Raw genomic sequence first — 16253 nt, 5'->3', positions numbered from 1 at the left:
ACCCCGAGTGGAGGGTCATTGTATTCCGAAGTACGGAAGTCATTGTATATAAAGAAAAATAAAGGGTCTTGTATACCCTTCGTCTGTATCCTGTCTACTTACTACAATTAGTGAACATAGCTTTAGTAAGCTCTCTGTTCCTAGTCAGGTCATTGTATGTTTCCGAAGAAGGTTAGAAGAAACATTGAACCTGATAGTGGCGCCCGACGAAGAATAACCATGGCCGAATTTCAAGAAGAACCTGTGCTGCCTGCAGAAACGGCTCAGAATCCAGAAATGCCAGCTGCCGCTCTGGAAGGATTTGGGTACATCGTCCAGACCATGCGCGCTTCGATGAAACCAGAAGCAACGTTTAATGGAAACTCACAGGTAACCAGTTTTTTGGAAAAATTGGATGACCACTTCATGCTCTACCCCGTGCACGAGTTTCAAAAAGTTACCTTAGCTACCAGCGCTTTGAGGGGCCAAGCGCTTAACTGGTTCAAATGTATCGGCAGAAGTCTCTTGGGTCAAGCAGGAAGTCCCACCTATACTTACGAAAATTTCAAGACTGCCCTACTAAAAGCCTTCCCTGTTGTAAGGGATCGTGCGAAATTAGAAACAGAACTTTTCAGTATATATCAACAAAGAATGGAAAACCTCTCGAGCTTTATTTTAAGAAAAATTCACGTTTTCAAGCTCTTGTATGGAAACCATCCGGATCCTGAAATAATTCAAGTGATTTTGCCGAGGTTACTACCCCAAGTGCAAGACTTTATTGAATGGGGAAATCCGACTACACTGGAAAAATTATTTGAGCTAGCAATCCAGTTTGAAAGTAGAAGAACGGCGGACGTCGAAAGAAGACGCCAATATCAACAGCGAAACCAATTTGGTACGCCAAGACTACAGCAAACTCAAGCACATGGCTACGGAGAAAAAGCGAATCAGTGGGCAAGGAAACCCGAGCATTCAAAAACAGCCGGCGAACGTCGACAGTTCAATAGCAACCCAGGAAAAAAGTCTCAAGGCCAGTGGAGAAAGAAGGAAAGCACCGAAAGGAAAAATAATTTAAACTAAAACGGATTTCTGCTGACGAGAGGGTGCGGAAATCCGAAGGCCACGAAAACCCCTCTTCCTACAAGTTAAATACAGTAATGGTGAAAAATTTAACTCTTCCGAAGATTGAAGTCTTGGTAAATAATATCCCGGCCACCGCACTCCTGGATACCGGTGCGCAGTGTTCCTGTGTGGCAGAAGTCTTTTTTAGAAAGTATTTTCGCAAATACTGCATATATAATGTGGATAATACAACAGTATTAGCGGCGCAAGGAGAACAATGTAAGTGCGTAGGTAAAGTACCTTTGTACATCCGTATCAAGGACGAACAAGTAAAGGTGATGTTTTTTATAGTAAAGAATTTGCAAGCAAATTTAATCCTAGGAATAGACTTTCTTTCAGACGCACAAGCTACACTGGATTTTAATGCAGCGTCCCTTAAGCTGACGATGAAACCAGTGCATGTAGAAAAGGTTGAACCGCCAAGGTTAAATCTTGACCACCTGCCTAATGACGAGCAAGATAGAATCCGACAAGTGGTAAGTGAATTTGCTTCCTTATTTAGTGATATTCCAGGATTTACTCAGGTTACTAACCATAGTATTGACACCGGAGATGCATTGCCGGTTCGTCAAAAACCATACCGGTATGATAAGAATAAGGAAAAAATTATAGAGTAGCACATTAGAGATATGTTACGTAAAAAGATCATAACGCCCATCTCAAGAAGTTATGCTATCCCGGTTGTTTTATGTAAGAAAACCAATGACTATCCAGTAACACATCCAAAGAGGTGGCGTTTTGCGATTGACTATCGTAAATTAAACTCCATGACTAAATATCCGGTATGTCCGTTACCTATTATTGAAGAAATTCTAAGGAACATAACGTCTACCAAATACATGACAACTTTAGACTTAACAACTGGTTATTTTCAAATAGGGGTTAGACCGAAAGACGTGCCTAAGACTGCTTTTATAACCAAGTCTGGCACTTATGCATACCTGCGTATGCCGTTTGGCCTTTCAGGGGCACCGGCAACATTTCAGCGATGTATGGACATTGTGCTAAGGCCTGTTCTTGGAAAGTCCACATTTATCTATTTAGACGATATCATTATTACTAGTGATAATCTGGACCAACATGTACAGGATTTAAGACAGGTGTTTTCATTATTAAATGAGGCCGGTCTAAAAGTTAATGTCGAAAAGTGCAAATTTGCAGCCCCTGAATTAAAATACTTAGGTTATAAAATATCTCAGAAAGGTATCGAGACAGACGAATGAAAAATAATCGCTTTGCAAAAGTATCCGACTCCAAACACGGCAAAGAAGCTCTCTTCTTTTCTAGGACTTTGTTCATATTATAGGTCCTTTATAAAAGATTTTGCGGCTATCGCTGAGCCATTGTTAAAATTAAAAAGGAAAAAGGCAAGATTCTCGTGGACGGCTGAAGCCAATAGTGCTTTCGAAAAATTAAAACAAGCATTAACGCAAGCCCCTGTGTTGAAATTTCCTGAAAAGGATGAAAATTTAGAAATTTCAGCGGATGCTTCGGATTATGCGGTAGGAGCGGTACTTTCGCAAAATCAGCAGCCCGTGGCATTTTTTAGCCGAACTTTAAATCAAACACAAAGAAACTATTCCGCGACCGAGAGAGAGGCACTTGCAGTTCTGTTAGCAGTGCAAAAGTTCCGAGTCTATTTTGGAAAGGCGCCGATAACAGTATATTCTGATCATGCGGCGGTAACTAGATTGTACTCAGGGAAAAATTTATCCCCAAGGTTAATAAGATGGGCACTCAAGCTGCAAGAATATAATCTGGTAATCAAGCATACCCCCGGAAAGGAAAATATCGTAGCAGATGCCCTATCACGAATTAAATTAGACGAACAGGGTAATACCGTAAAAGTTGCAATGCTGACAGCGTGTACAATAAATTCCCGAGAAACTGTAATAACCGAACTGGGTAAGGATCCTGAGTTTGGAAGTATTTATGAGTATTTGAAGGATCCTGAAAATTTTAGCCACCAAGATATTGTGGCGATAAGAAATAGGGAGGCCCATTACGAACTAATAGATGGTCTATTATTCTACACAAAAACTACGAATTCCAACAACGAATTTCGACCTGTTATCGCAGCTAGTCTTAGATTAAATATCCTGCAAGAGCTCCATGACAGCCCTTTAGCTTCTCATGCTGGTATTTGAAAAACTATCCAACGCGTACGCGAGGCAGTCTACTTTCCTGAACTGCAAAAGTTAACAAGGGCGTATGTCCAGTCCTGCCCAACATGTCAAGCCGTTAATTATATTAATTTCCGCCCGGCCGGGTTTCTAAATAGTATTAAATCCGAATTTCCAAATGAAATAATCGGCATCGATTTATTGGGCCCTTTCCCAAAAAGTCAGTTAAACAAAAGTCGCTATCTCCTTGTTATGGTTGATCATTTTAGTAAATGGACCGAAATTGTTCCCTTAAAACAAGCCTCCGCGAAATTAGTTACTGATTCTATTTTAAATAAATATATTTTAAAATACGGGGCACCCCTAAAAGTTATATCGGATAATGGTCCTCAATTTGTAAGTAATATATTTGAAGACATGTGCCAAAAACTGGGCATACGTCATTTAAAAATGGTCCCGTATCGGCCGCAATCAAATATAGAGGAACGGGTCAACAGAAATATAGTGAAAATTATCCGTAGTTATGTTAAAAATTTTCATAAAAGCTGGGATAACTATGTCAATGAATTTGCTTTCGCCCTTAGGACCGCAAAACATGATACAACGGGCAAAACTCCTGCTGAGTTATTTCTAGGCAGAAAGGTTATAACACCGTTAGATAAACTATTTTATGTGCAACAAAGAGCCCCAGAATTTAAAATGGGTGATATAGAAAAACTAATAAAAGAAGCAAAAAAGAATACGGAAGTAGCACAAAGAAAACAGAAGTTATACTATGATCTGAAACGACGGGGAGTAACTTATAAAGTAGGGGATGAAGTTTTAAAAATCAAGCATTCACTTTCTTCAGCACCAGAAGATAAAACTGCCAAATTTTTTCCACGCTTTGAAGGACCATATGTTATAGAAAAAATAACTCACGCTGTTGTAGTGTTAAAGGCAAGAAATGGTGAAACCTGTTCCGCAAATATTGATCAAATTAAACCCTACTTCGATCGTAATAAAATGAAAATCTTTTCAGATCTTTTGCAGGATCCGGTACGGCAGACACCGCAGGTACAAGTTCCAGAGGTGGGAAAACGACAAGTACAAGGGCAAGCCAATGAGAGACAGAAGCAAGTGAAAAGAAAATTGCCCCGCGGAAAAACTGAAGGTAAAAAGAAAAAGAAGTCGTTCCACCGTCCAGAAAACAGAGTGCACAAAAACCCCCAGAATGAAGAAGGGAGAAGGACGACGCATGTGAAGAGGACCAGGAGAAATGACGGCAACTATAACCCGGCTTTAAAACGGAAGATCTACTCATCCGACAGAACTCTCCGCAGCAAAAGTCGCCGAACTGCGGAAAGGCCATCAGCGGCGGAGGAAAAAGTACAAGAAAAATTTGAACGGCCAACAACGAGGTCCAAGCAGGATCACGACAGAAGTTTCCCGGTTCCACCAAGACCAGCTGCCTTCAAACGGCCAAGACCACAAGCAGAGCACAAAAGGAAGGTGTTCAAGGGTGGCCGTACTGGTGAAAAACGGAAGCTTCCAGAGGAAAGCACTGAAGGGCGAGCCCGTACAAGAAGGAGGATCAACCAAGCTACTATCAGCTATACCTTTAAAGACTGGGCCCAGAAAAGGATGTCTGAATATTACAAAGATAAGTAAAATTTTATGTTACTTTACAAACTTAAGTTAATCTTTCATTCTTACTGCAAGTGGCAGATTTCAAGAAGTTTTACCTCATGCGAGGTCTACCTTTATCGCCAAAAGGGCGAGAAATGAGTTGTGACCGATTTTCTTATTATGTTTTTCAATTACTCGCGCGTAAAACTAAAGTTGATGTATAATAGCGTTTTGTAAAGACTTAAATATTGTAAAAAGTTATTGTATAAATTTTATTTAAAACATTCTAGCAAGAAAGAAGTTTTAGTCTGAAAGACTTTTTGAAATGTAGTATTATTTCAATGTAGAAAGAATTGGCACTTGCTTTGAAAAGAATAGAAGTTAACAATGTACTACTAATGTATGTTTTCAAATGTGTAAAATTAACGGCATGTTGATATGTTCTTGTATACATGTGAACTGTTATTTTGAATGTTAAGAAATACCGTGATATGGTAAAAGTGAACGTAATGTTAAAAATTTGTTATTCGTGTGACTGTAAAGATTAAATCATGGTGAATATGTGTTAAAGGTTGAATGATGTAGTTAGGCTCTCTGACACTTTAGAGTTAGCCACTTTCAGAATAGTACCTCAGGGTTTAGAGTTGAAAGTAGGGTGTGTTAAGAGGTCTCATATGTTGAATTTTAACACGTTAGTGCTTTGATTGTAGGAGGAAGTGTGGCACACGTAGACAGAAACACATACGTGTTTGGTGTTCTTTTACAACACATGTCAGAGAGCACGGGGAGAGATAATTAAAATAGTCATGAATGAAATAAGAATGTTAAGAGAAGTATATTCTATATGTTATTTGCAATGTCATTCTGTAACATTTCATTAAACTAGTTTTCCTTCCAGATCTCTGGAAGGAACCAGAATTGAATAAAGCTCCTGTTTAGATGCAGTACAGATGAAAAAAAAAAAAAAAAAGAGATTGTTGTATATCCCGGGAGCTGCTATTGTAACAAATTTCTTTCTTTTAAATTTTCTAGTTTCTAGCTAAGTTATGATTGTAAAAGGTTGGCCTCGCGTTAGTTTCTAGAGCTAAAAGTTTTCAACAAGGTCGTTTTAGACCTCAGTTTCAAACTAATTAACTCTGGCGGGAAGTATGTAAGGATCTTAAGTTTTACTAACGTTTATTTTATTTTAAATCTTTACTATCACTTCTTATTTTCTACTTCCGGCCAGAATTATAAGCGTGAAGGAGTTTATGCAAAGTTGTCTGGCGAACGCCAAGTATTTAAGTGTGGCCTTTTTGCCAAGCAGGAGAGAGGAAGCAGTGAGTTCGAAGCAGGCCGCTTACCTTAGAAGTTACGCAGTTGCTATTTGCCTTCCAGGCCAGAGGTTTTAATCCTCTTGATAAATTAAACGTATTGTAGTGTTCACAGTCTCTGTGCTACATACGCTTCCTGTTATTATAAGGCCAATCTTATTCTAAAGTTAAATTAGAGTTTAGTTTTATTTTTATACCTTTTACGTTAGACCCCGAGTGGAGGGTCATTGTATTCCGAAGTACGGAAGTCATTGTATATAAAGAAAAATAAAGGGTCTTGTATACCCTTCGTCTGTATCCTGTCTACTTACTACAATTAGTGAACATAGCTTTAGTAAGCTCTCTGTTCCTAGTCAGGTCATTGTATGTTTCCGAAGAAGGTTAGAAGAAACATTGAACCTGATAAGTGTAATTCGGCTAGTAGATTGTTGGAAGAAGTGTTCAGTAGATAAGAAGAAAAGAAACATGTCTTTACTTCGTGAAGACAAAATGGCAGCGGGGAAAAAAAATAGAGGGTTGCTGTAGGAGAGTTGGTTGCCAAATTTTCGCCAAAAAATCGCCAAGTTACCATAATGTAAAGATTAACCGGAAGTTGATCTGTCTGCACTATCGTTATCTTCAGGGCAGATGTTTTTTCAAACCAGGTACTCTTTCTGATCGAACACTTCACATAGTGACCATCTGAAGCTTTCTTCCTACAAACCCATTCAAATCCATCTAAACGGTTTTTACATTCGACTAAGTGCATATCTTTCCTACATACAGGACACTTATAATGGCTACTAAGTAAACCTTCATTTACACACCAGTCAATTAAAGCTCTTTTCCCCTTTCGCTCCAAATCATACAGAAACTTCAAATTAATCTTACTACATTCGGCCATTCTACCGTCTAAAGAATCAAACCAACACACACCGCAAAAACGCTTACAAAACATCCCATGATTCAAAATTTCACAGAACCATGCACCCGATTACATCACAATAGGGTTTCCATAACATTCAACTACTCAGGCTACCATAAATGAAACAACAACTTGGCGATAAATCAAACAACAATTTCGCCATAATACAAAGGGTACCTTAAAGTCTATTCTACCCGATTTGAACAGCGAAACTTTGTAACTGAACAAGAAATTATGTCTGTTTATAGAATTAAAGAGAAAGTATTATCACATAAAACGAAGCAACTTAAACAATTTACATTGAAAGAAATGTTTAATAAAGTAAACAAATAAATATTAACTTTTTTTTTTTTTTTTTTTTTTTTGGTAAATTTTGATACCTTTTAGATCATAATTGTTCTTTATTTCATAAATTACGGTTTCATATTTTTAATTTTATAAAAACCTTAAAGTTTACCAGATTTAAACTGATGATCTATAATCCGGAATCACGGAAGTCCTGATGAGTCCGGATTAAAGACTTTTGACTGTATATATAAAATCCATTTTAATGTTTCATATAACTTCATATCATAGAAAAATACATTATTATTAGAAGCACTTTTTTTTACCTGCTTCAATGGTTTGTGCTATTATTTCAAGACCATCAGATTTATAATAGGCATCAATTTTCTCTTCCTCATCATCTACTTTGGATTTTAGACATTCTTCAGCTAGCTGCAAGCTAGATGTACTTGTCCACATTGAATCAAACATGGATACTAAAATTAAATTTATATAAATTACAAACAATTATAATTATTAGCTTGTTCCATCATTATCAATTTTTCTTTGAAAATAATCTATGTTGCATATTTGAGGCTGACAACATTTGATAACGAAACACTGGATAAGTACAAACTTAAATTTAAATATAATTTACCATCCTCTGGCCTTTCCTTAGGTTGCACAGTAAGCTTAAGTCCTCTGACTTCAAAAATAACATTTGCACTTAAAAGAGCTGACCATGGTACTAACAGTGAAAGAAAATCAATGGAGCCATGGAGGAATTCAAAAGGCAGGTGATATTCTTCGCATAATTCATTCAACGCCTGAAACAAATTTGCATAAATTAAATAGCTATGAATTACAGAAATGATGAAGTGTTACATATTGATCATTAATCAATGGATAAAATATACATATATCAACGTATTTTTAACGATAAAAACTGAAAACAGAAGCGTATTGTATAACTGTAAAATAAATTAGCGTTTTAATGTATAATAAACTAGTATAAAGAACATATGCTTCAATCACAGGAATATTTTTAGAGATTACAATAATAGGAATATTCACTGGGACAATCGAAATTCTTGCGGATATTTTCTATTTCAAAGAATAAAGAGCAAATGTTTTCTGCACGCAATTATTTTATATTTAGAAACTAACTGTAATTTTCAAAACACAAACTTTAAAAAATAAATAAATAAATAAAAATATATTATACCAATAAAACATGAAATATTATGTTGATTACAAAACATTAAAAATACTCTAACAAAGCAAAAAATTACCTCAACATTTAATCTAACATTTTCAATAGATGCTTTTCCATGGTTCATTCCACAGGATAGTTCATCTTGATAAAAGTTTTCAAAGTATCTTCCAGTGTAACGTTTTATTATATATCGAACTACTCTTTTAAGCCTAGTTTCTAAACTGAACCATCCTAGAGTCATTTTAATGTCTAAGCATATGACATTCCACGACCAAAATTAACTAATTAGTATTTGTTTACAAAACGCAGCACGAACAAAAACAAAGCGCACATGTACAACAACTACACATTAAATCCATTGCAACACCTGATTATGTTAAAAAAAGATGTTGCCAGGTCCTGTACCTAGTGTTTACGAAGTATTTTATTTGAACTCTTTTGAAATGAAGGCTTGGTTTATTTCGATATTGTTCGGAGAACAGCCTTGGTTGCGCCAACTTGGCTCCTTTAAGGATACGGGCGACATTTCATTATGCCAACGGAAGTAAATATCATATGAGGTGAAAAGCGGAATTGAAATTTGTTTATATATATTTGTTTGGTATCTGATTGCTAATTTGCTTGTGTCATATTGCTAAATTAGCATTAAAAGTCAAGTAATGTGCGTTTATTGCAAAAACGCAGGGCAATTACTTTTCGATCTGATTTTATATATATTTTAATATATCACATTCCTGCTCATATGATCTGCATATGTATCAGATAACTAGCTACTTTTGACACTTATTTCTGGATTTGAATTATTTTACTTTTTCTGCTTTGAAAACCCAAGTATTAAAACATTATGTGTATTGTGTGTGAAAATATTATTTCAGATATTCTCGTATAACTAACTATACTATAATCTCATATTATTCAGTTCTCATATAACTACGATAGAAATTATTTACTTTAAAAATGCAGTATTTGATAGCCTTCCACATATTAGCCATTCTAGAATTAGTTCTGTAATGTTATGTAATGTTTATTAAATTGTCTTATGTATTATTTTGCCTAAATATTTATGAATATATAATCAGTGTAGAGAATGTGAATTCATTATATTTTAAAGATAGAGATAATAAACAAAAAATAAAAGGGAGACACAAAAATCGCTCAAGTATTGCTGAGTGATAAATCTGAATGCGTTTTCTATATCTGAAATAAAATCTGTTATTAGTTGCTGATGAAAAAGTCAGAAAATATTTTTTATGGATAGAAATTTATGTAGCTGAGTATTGAAAGTCTGATGCTTCACCAACACTGAAATAGCAATTTATATATTTTATGAAAGTAAAAAAAAAAAAAAAAAAAGTGTTATTTTTAAAAAACTTCAAAAATCTGAATAATTTTCAGAACATATTCTTAAAACAAATTAAGAATATACTGTTTCTTAGAATTTTTTTTTTTTTAATTATATGCCATATACCACCCTATGTACAGAACAAGCATGGCCAAACTGAGACTCTGAATTCATAAGTTACTCACGTAATAAACAAACTCATGTTGTTTTGCTTTTGAAACAGAATTTGTGTGATAAGATGTCTTTTTAATAATTACTAATTTAATTTTTGAAGTCACATTGTGTGTACAATAATTTCAAACTATGCTTTATTTGCTACTCTCTGATAAGTAAAAACAAAAGACAGATAGTGCCATATTTGTAGCTACCATGTTGATATTACTCTTAGAATGTGTACTAATCAGTGTAGTAGAAAAGATAAATGTTTTATATCCTGGTAACACCTGCATTCATAATGTACCTCAGATCGTACTGAATGCCCTATAAATATCTGTATTGTGATTTGCATTAGGAAACACAAAACATATCTAATGATCCAAATTTACAACGAATTAGTTGTTATGTGATGCAGTATTGAGGTTTGATCCTTGTATTGGCAACATAATCAAAAAAACTAACTATACTTTTCTATAACCCCAATAGTTTGACAGCTTACAGTCTCATCCTTTTTTTCCATGCTTTTTACCATTACCACGAGGAGATTGTATAGATTAAGAATCAAGTAAAAATCCATAGTTCTATATTTTTACATTATTGTAAACAGCAGTATGTTGCTTCTTTTATTTTCAGTTTGCTGCTATTAAACCTGTTTTTAACTATAACCAAAAAAGAAAAATTCGAAGTCTGATGGAAAAGCTTTATTTATTAGCTATAAAAAATAAAACATAGAAAAGTTTACAATTTGTACATCCAAGGAATATGCTTCCTCGAAGAGCGAAAGCAGTAACAGTTATTTTGGCACTGTTTTGTTATCAGGGGGACTGGATTCAGAATTGGATGAACATGTGTTGGTATGTGTGTGCTTATATTTGTATTTGTATGCACACATATATACAGTCAAAAGTCGTTAATCCGGACTCGTTCCCAACGAGTTATCGTCGAGTTCCCGACGAGTAATCTTCGGCGATTCCGAATTATCGATTTTTCCGGATTATACATCATCAGTTTAAATCTCGTAAGATGGCATGCAGAAATTCTAAAATTAAAAATATGAAGCCGTAATTTATGAAATAAAGAACAATTATGATCTAAAGGTTATCAAATTTTACAAAAAAAAAAGCTTAATATTTATTTGTTTACTTTATTAAACATTTCTTTCAATGTAAGTTGCTTTGTTTTTTATATGATAATACTCTCTTTAATTCTATAAACAGACATAATTTCTTGTTCAGTTACAAAGTTCCGCTGTTCAAGTCCCGTTAATTGCTGTGCCAAGAATACCGACTAACTTGTCAATCGAAATTTTTTCGTTTTCACTAACCTCTCTGTCACCATTCTTCATGTCTTTATCCATTTTTTGCAGCAATTCCACTTTTTGTTTGATGAACATCGAAACATACTTTCGTTTTGTACGATCCTTCGGGAGCTCCAGAATCGGAAATTCTATTTGACATAATCGAAAGTTCAAGTTTATTTTTATAGTATTGCTCTTACAGTCTGCAAAAAATAATAAGCCGGATCCAATTCGAAAATTAAGGAACAACGCAATCATCAACATTAACTGAAATTGATAATTGGATAATTTTAGCTTATACTGTCCGTTATACATAAAACGCGCATGCGAAAACGTATTCTGCGCTTGCGCACACACATATGCGCAGTCGTAAAAGGTCTTACGTGCACGCGTAAACGCCTATGCGCATGTGTCGACGCGGCGCATGTGCACAAAGTTTTTAGCTTTCATGTCCGGATTATAGATCATTCCGAATTATGGGTGTCCGAATTAACGACTTTTGACTGTATGTACTTATGCATACAATGAACACATACATACATACATTTCTGAACCCAATCCTGATAACAGAACAGTACTGGTATTTCTTTATTCTTGTAAGTAAGCATTATCGTTGAAATAAGAAACCCTTGGCAATTTACTTAAAATATTTATTTTTTATTGAAAAAACTTTGCTAATTTTGAAACATGATAAACACCTAATTGTGTTTCTTGAATATTTCTGAATTGTAACATGCAGTTCTTACTGACATGATGTCTGATGACTTTGAAACAGAATTAGCTAATACAGGAATCTAACTCCCTAAGCAAATATTCTTAAATCTTTGTGAAACTCGTCCAGTCTTTATGAACCAGCATGTGTAAAACACCATTAAACACTAACACATGGTTTCTGGAGTTGGTTGCGTAGTATAACTTTTACTGTTTTCAGCTCTTCTTAATTTGTTGTATCTACTCAACATTTTGTGAACTTTTAAGTTTTGTGCGATAAAACATTTGTGAATTTATTTTTCTTTTTAGTCAAACTAAAGCTGTAACCTGGAAAATGGTAATACAGTGCACAGGTTTTGAGAACATAAATGTTACAGTAGCATGACTAATCTGAGAATACAAAGGAAGTACAATACTTTATGGACTTTATGCTGTCACAAACACTGAATATGTACTCATAATTAATCCAGAATTAAATAAATACTGGATGCTTATTTTCCTTCCCTTTCGCAAAAAAGTACAAAAATACTTCCTACGTACACATTTTAGATGAATATTTATGATGGTGCCCCATGCATCTCTTCCGCCATTGCTAGAAAATCCGCCCCCCCCTCCAGCTCTTGAGAAATGCATACACATTTACAGTCAAAAGTCTTTAATCCGGACTCGTCGGGACTTTGGCGATTCTGAATTATAGATCATCAGTTTAAATCTGGTAAGATGGCATGCAGAAATTATAAAATTAAAAATATAAAACCATAATTTATGAAATAAAGAACAATTATGATCTAAAGGGTATCAAAATTTGCAAAAAAAAAAAGCTTAACATTTATTTGTTTACTTTATTAACCATTTTTTCAATGTAAGTTGTTTAAGTTGCTTCGTTTTATGTGATAATACATTCTCTTTAATTCTATAAACAGACATAATTTCTTGTTCAGTTACAAAGTTCCGCTGTTCAAGTCCTAAAATTGCTGTGTCGAGAATACTTGTCAATAGAAATTTTTTCGTTTTCAATAAGATTGACCTGTACACTCAACTGCTCTGCCAACTGAGCTATCGACGGATGGTACATAAAACAGACATTTCATTGCTAATGCATAACTTCCATGTGAGTATGGGTCTGTCGATCTACGTGGACTGTACCAATGTCTCGCAGACGGGTTCCTGAAAAGTATGAGCATATGTCATCATTTAAGAATAAAGGAATGAGGGTGGCCGCAGAGTAGCTAGATATTTGGATCCGAGCGATGTGACCATTCAACGACGTTCACAGGAATGGGTGAACCATGGTCGTAGAGAGCGTCAAGAATGTAATGGTCGAGCAAAAGCGATGGCAGAATGCGAGGAAAAAGTGATCGTCCAAACACGCTTACAACCTCAGCCTCTGCTGCTCACAAATTCAACCTCAGCCTCTGATGTTTTATCTGATGTGTAGCTGGAATATCAGTGCAATTACTAGTGATAGGAGACTCTGGGAACGGGAGCTGAAGTCACAGAAGGCATTGCGCCGATTGCACACAATCAAGGTGTTTGCAGTGGTGCCGGACGTATTCGACCTGGGATCTAAGGCTGCATTCAGACGGCAACGTAAAGGGCATAGAGGCATAGTCATAGCGGCATAAAATACGGGAATTCCGTTCACACTTTCGAGAACGGAGTGTAAGCCGTGGCCAATGATAGAAGCTAAATTTGTGCATGCGTGGATGTGTCTACAACTTTCCCGTGCGGTTCTCCTGCTCGATTGATTTCCCGCGTTCGCTGTGCTTGTTTTGTGACAGCGAAATCTTCTGTAGAACACCGCTTCGTTTTAGCTTCGCTCTGGTTGTTCGACGCTTATCCCAAACTCGCCGTAAAGTTGAAAACTTTGAACCCTATGTCACGAGCCTTAAACCAGATTTTGTGACGTAGCACAGACTGGTTGCCTTGGCAATGGAGCTCGGCTTTAATCACTTATGCCCTTTACGCTCCCGTTTGAACGAAGCTTCACAGACTAGAATATTCAACGATGAGTCCTGTTTCGAAGTGAGTTCTGATGACTAGCATAGACCTGTCTGGAGACGTTCAGAACAGCAATGGATACTCATCTGGATATTGCCAATGAGATAACCAGGACCTATGGTATGGGGTGCCATTTCATTTGATAGCCGGCCTCGTTTGGTGTGGCACTTCACGGCAGCACTTTGATGAGATTCCAGCCCTGTATTTTTTCCCTTCCTTTCATGGATCTCTGGGCTTACATTTCTGCAGGGTAATGCCCGGATGCACACAGCATGCCTTTCTACTAATTGTTTTCTTGCATCTTCAACACTTTCCTGGCCCGTGCGATTGCCAGATCTCTCCCTAACTGAGCAGGTTTGGGCTCTTGAGGAGCCATGTCCGACCATCCCTGGATGGTTCTGATCTAATTTGCCAATTTGAAAGTATATGCCAAGTAATCCAAATCCTCCAGGGGGACATCCGCCAACTCTACAAATCAATGCCTTAATACATACCTTAAAATTTATGATATACTGAGATTTATAATAGCCTGAGATATCTCAATAATTACTTTTGTAAAAATTAAGTAAGTTTAATTAATAAACTGATCACTAAAATTTTGAAATTCTGTAATAAATATAATTTTTAAAAATAATAAATGATAATTAAGTAATAATTAAGTAAGTAATAAATGAAGGTCCCATTTTGGCAAACGTGCTGTGAAACGAAAATATATTTGAAAGCATAAGATTGTGTATGCAAAATAAAGTGCAAATCATTAGCCAATGGTCTTGTATTTATCTTTTTCTATCATCGGCTGCTCTAGGAAACTTTTGCTTCAGCAGAATTCAAATGCCTACATGCCAGAAAGAATATGACATTCACGACTTCTCCGAGATTTGATACATGAAACTGAACTAGGTTGAGGTGACAAATTCTGTTTGACTATTAGTATTATCTGGGTTACTTGTAGAAGGCTGATTGCTATCTTGGGGTTTACGTGAATCAAGATGACAACCTTTTTTTACTAGTTACGTATTTGGTAGCATTTTTTTGAAAGTTTTCTTCTGGCAATTTTAGAAAAACCTTTAGTAATACCTGCAGATTTTTTTCATTACTATCAGAAAAAGTATTTGGTTTCCTTTTAAGATGCAAGATTTCATTATTTTGTATATTTAATTTATCAATTGTCACGTAATGTGGCCTGCTATAGAAATAAAAACTCATTGCTTACCCATTAAGAGTTCTCCTTTTTTTTTTTTTTTTTTTAAATATTTTTGGCAGTTTTCAAAGGTGAATTTATGCAAAGATCAATCTATGGTGTAGATTTGTCAAGCCATGCATAAAGCATAATATCCCTTGATTAATGATTCCATACTCTGATCCAATTCTTGTACTACCATTTTGATAGTTTCAATATCTATATCATTCTGTAGTATTCGTCAGTGAATGAAGTATCTATCTTGTTATGAAGTATTCATGCATAGGCTCATTCCAATCAAGCTTTTCAAATGGAACATCATTCGCTGGCCTTCTAAGGCTGAAACCTGAGTGTATAATATATAAAAGATATGTCTTATGAATGTGTGCAATAATGATTTTATGAAGGGTACACTTTTAAACTGAATACTTTGCATAATAAGCATTGAACAAGTTTTTAATTACACAAGTATTAATTGGGGCACATGCATGAATACAAGTCATTTGCAAAATGACACCACAATAGTCTCAATATCACAGCTTAAAAACAGAAAATAAACCCATGACTGTTTCAAAGAAAAATGTTAAAATACAATGGAAAAATTTATTCCATCATAACAAAAATGTGCCCACCAGTGCTTGAGCAGTAAAGTTGCTCAAAGCTGGTAGTTTGACCTGAGTGCAATTCTAGGTTAAGAAATTTGATGCCTGTATAATGAGGATACGAGTCAGTAAGTCCTCTATGAAATCATGCTTCTGCTTATGCAAATAGCTCTCACATATTTTGCCATAATCAAATCACACAGACCAGATCAAATTAAAATAAAAATGAAAATCACAATAAAATAAGTCAAACTGTTACTAAACTTAATAAGTAAATTAAAAAGTATGTAATTTGAGCTTAGCTGTAATTCTGTAAAATGTCCTATGTATTATATGTTTTTTTTTTTTTTTTTTTTTTTTCCAAGAAGGTGCAATTAGCTAATCTGGAATCAGTATTATTGTTAAACATATTAGTTGAATAATGCCTCCTTTTCT

At 35.4% G+C, this 16253-nt stretch overlaps 2 protein-coding genes across 5 annotated transcripts in view; one reads left to right on the top strand and one right to left on the bottom strand.

Moving 5' to 3' along the window:
- Atg2 (Autophagy-related 2) overlaps window positions 1-8909 on the bottom strand; it is a 286485-nt gene extending 277576 nt beyond the window's left edge. For 2 of the 4 annotated variants that reach the window (XM_085810697.1, XM_085810698.1), the window contains exons 1-3: window positions 8606-8904; window positions 7972-8140; window positions 7661-7810 (exon numbers count right to left, since the gene is read on the bottom strand). In XM_085810697.1, the coding sequence (XP_085666823.1) occupies window positions 7661-7810; window positions 7972-8140; window positions 8606-8770 (484 nt within the window). In that variant the 5' untranslated portion in view covers window positions 8771-8904. Of the gene's footprint in view, window positions 1-7660; window positions 7811-7971; window positions 8141-8605 lie in introns of all 4 variants that reach the window. The other 2 variants (XR_015039434.1, XM_085810699.1) reach the window with 2 other exon arrangements.
- A 159-nt stretch (window positions 8910-9068) lies between these two features.
- LOC118193410 (uncharacterized) overlaps window positions 9069-16253 on the top strand; it is a 74217-nt gene continuing 67032 nt past the window's right edge. Inside the window, exon 1 of the mRNA XM_085810700.1 lies at window positions 9069-9360. The gene's annotated coding sequence lies outside the window, so the exon portion shown is untranslated. The remainder of the gene's footprint in view (window positions 9361-16253) is intronic.

This window comes from Stegodyphus dumicola, chromosome 2 (genome assembly GCF_044657685.1).
Source record: "Stegodyphus dumicola isolate Sdum_Otavi_A_Nest chromosome 2, ASM4465768v1".
NCBI classification, from domain to species: Eukaryota; Metazoa; Arthropoda; class Arachnida; order Araneae; family Eresidae; genus Stegodyphus; species Stegodyphus dumicola.
Note: the sequence above shows the minus strand (reverse complement) of the source record. Positions and strands in the feature narration are given on the sequence as shown.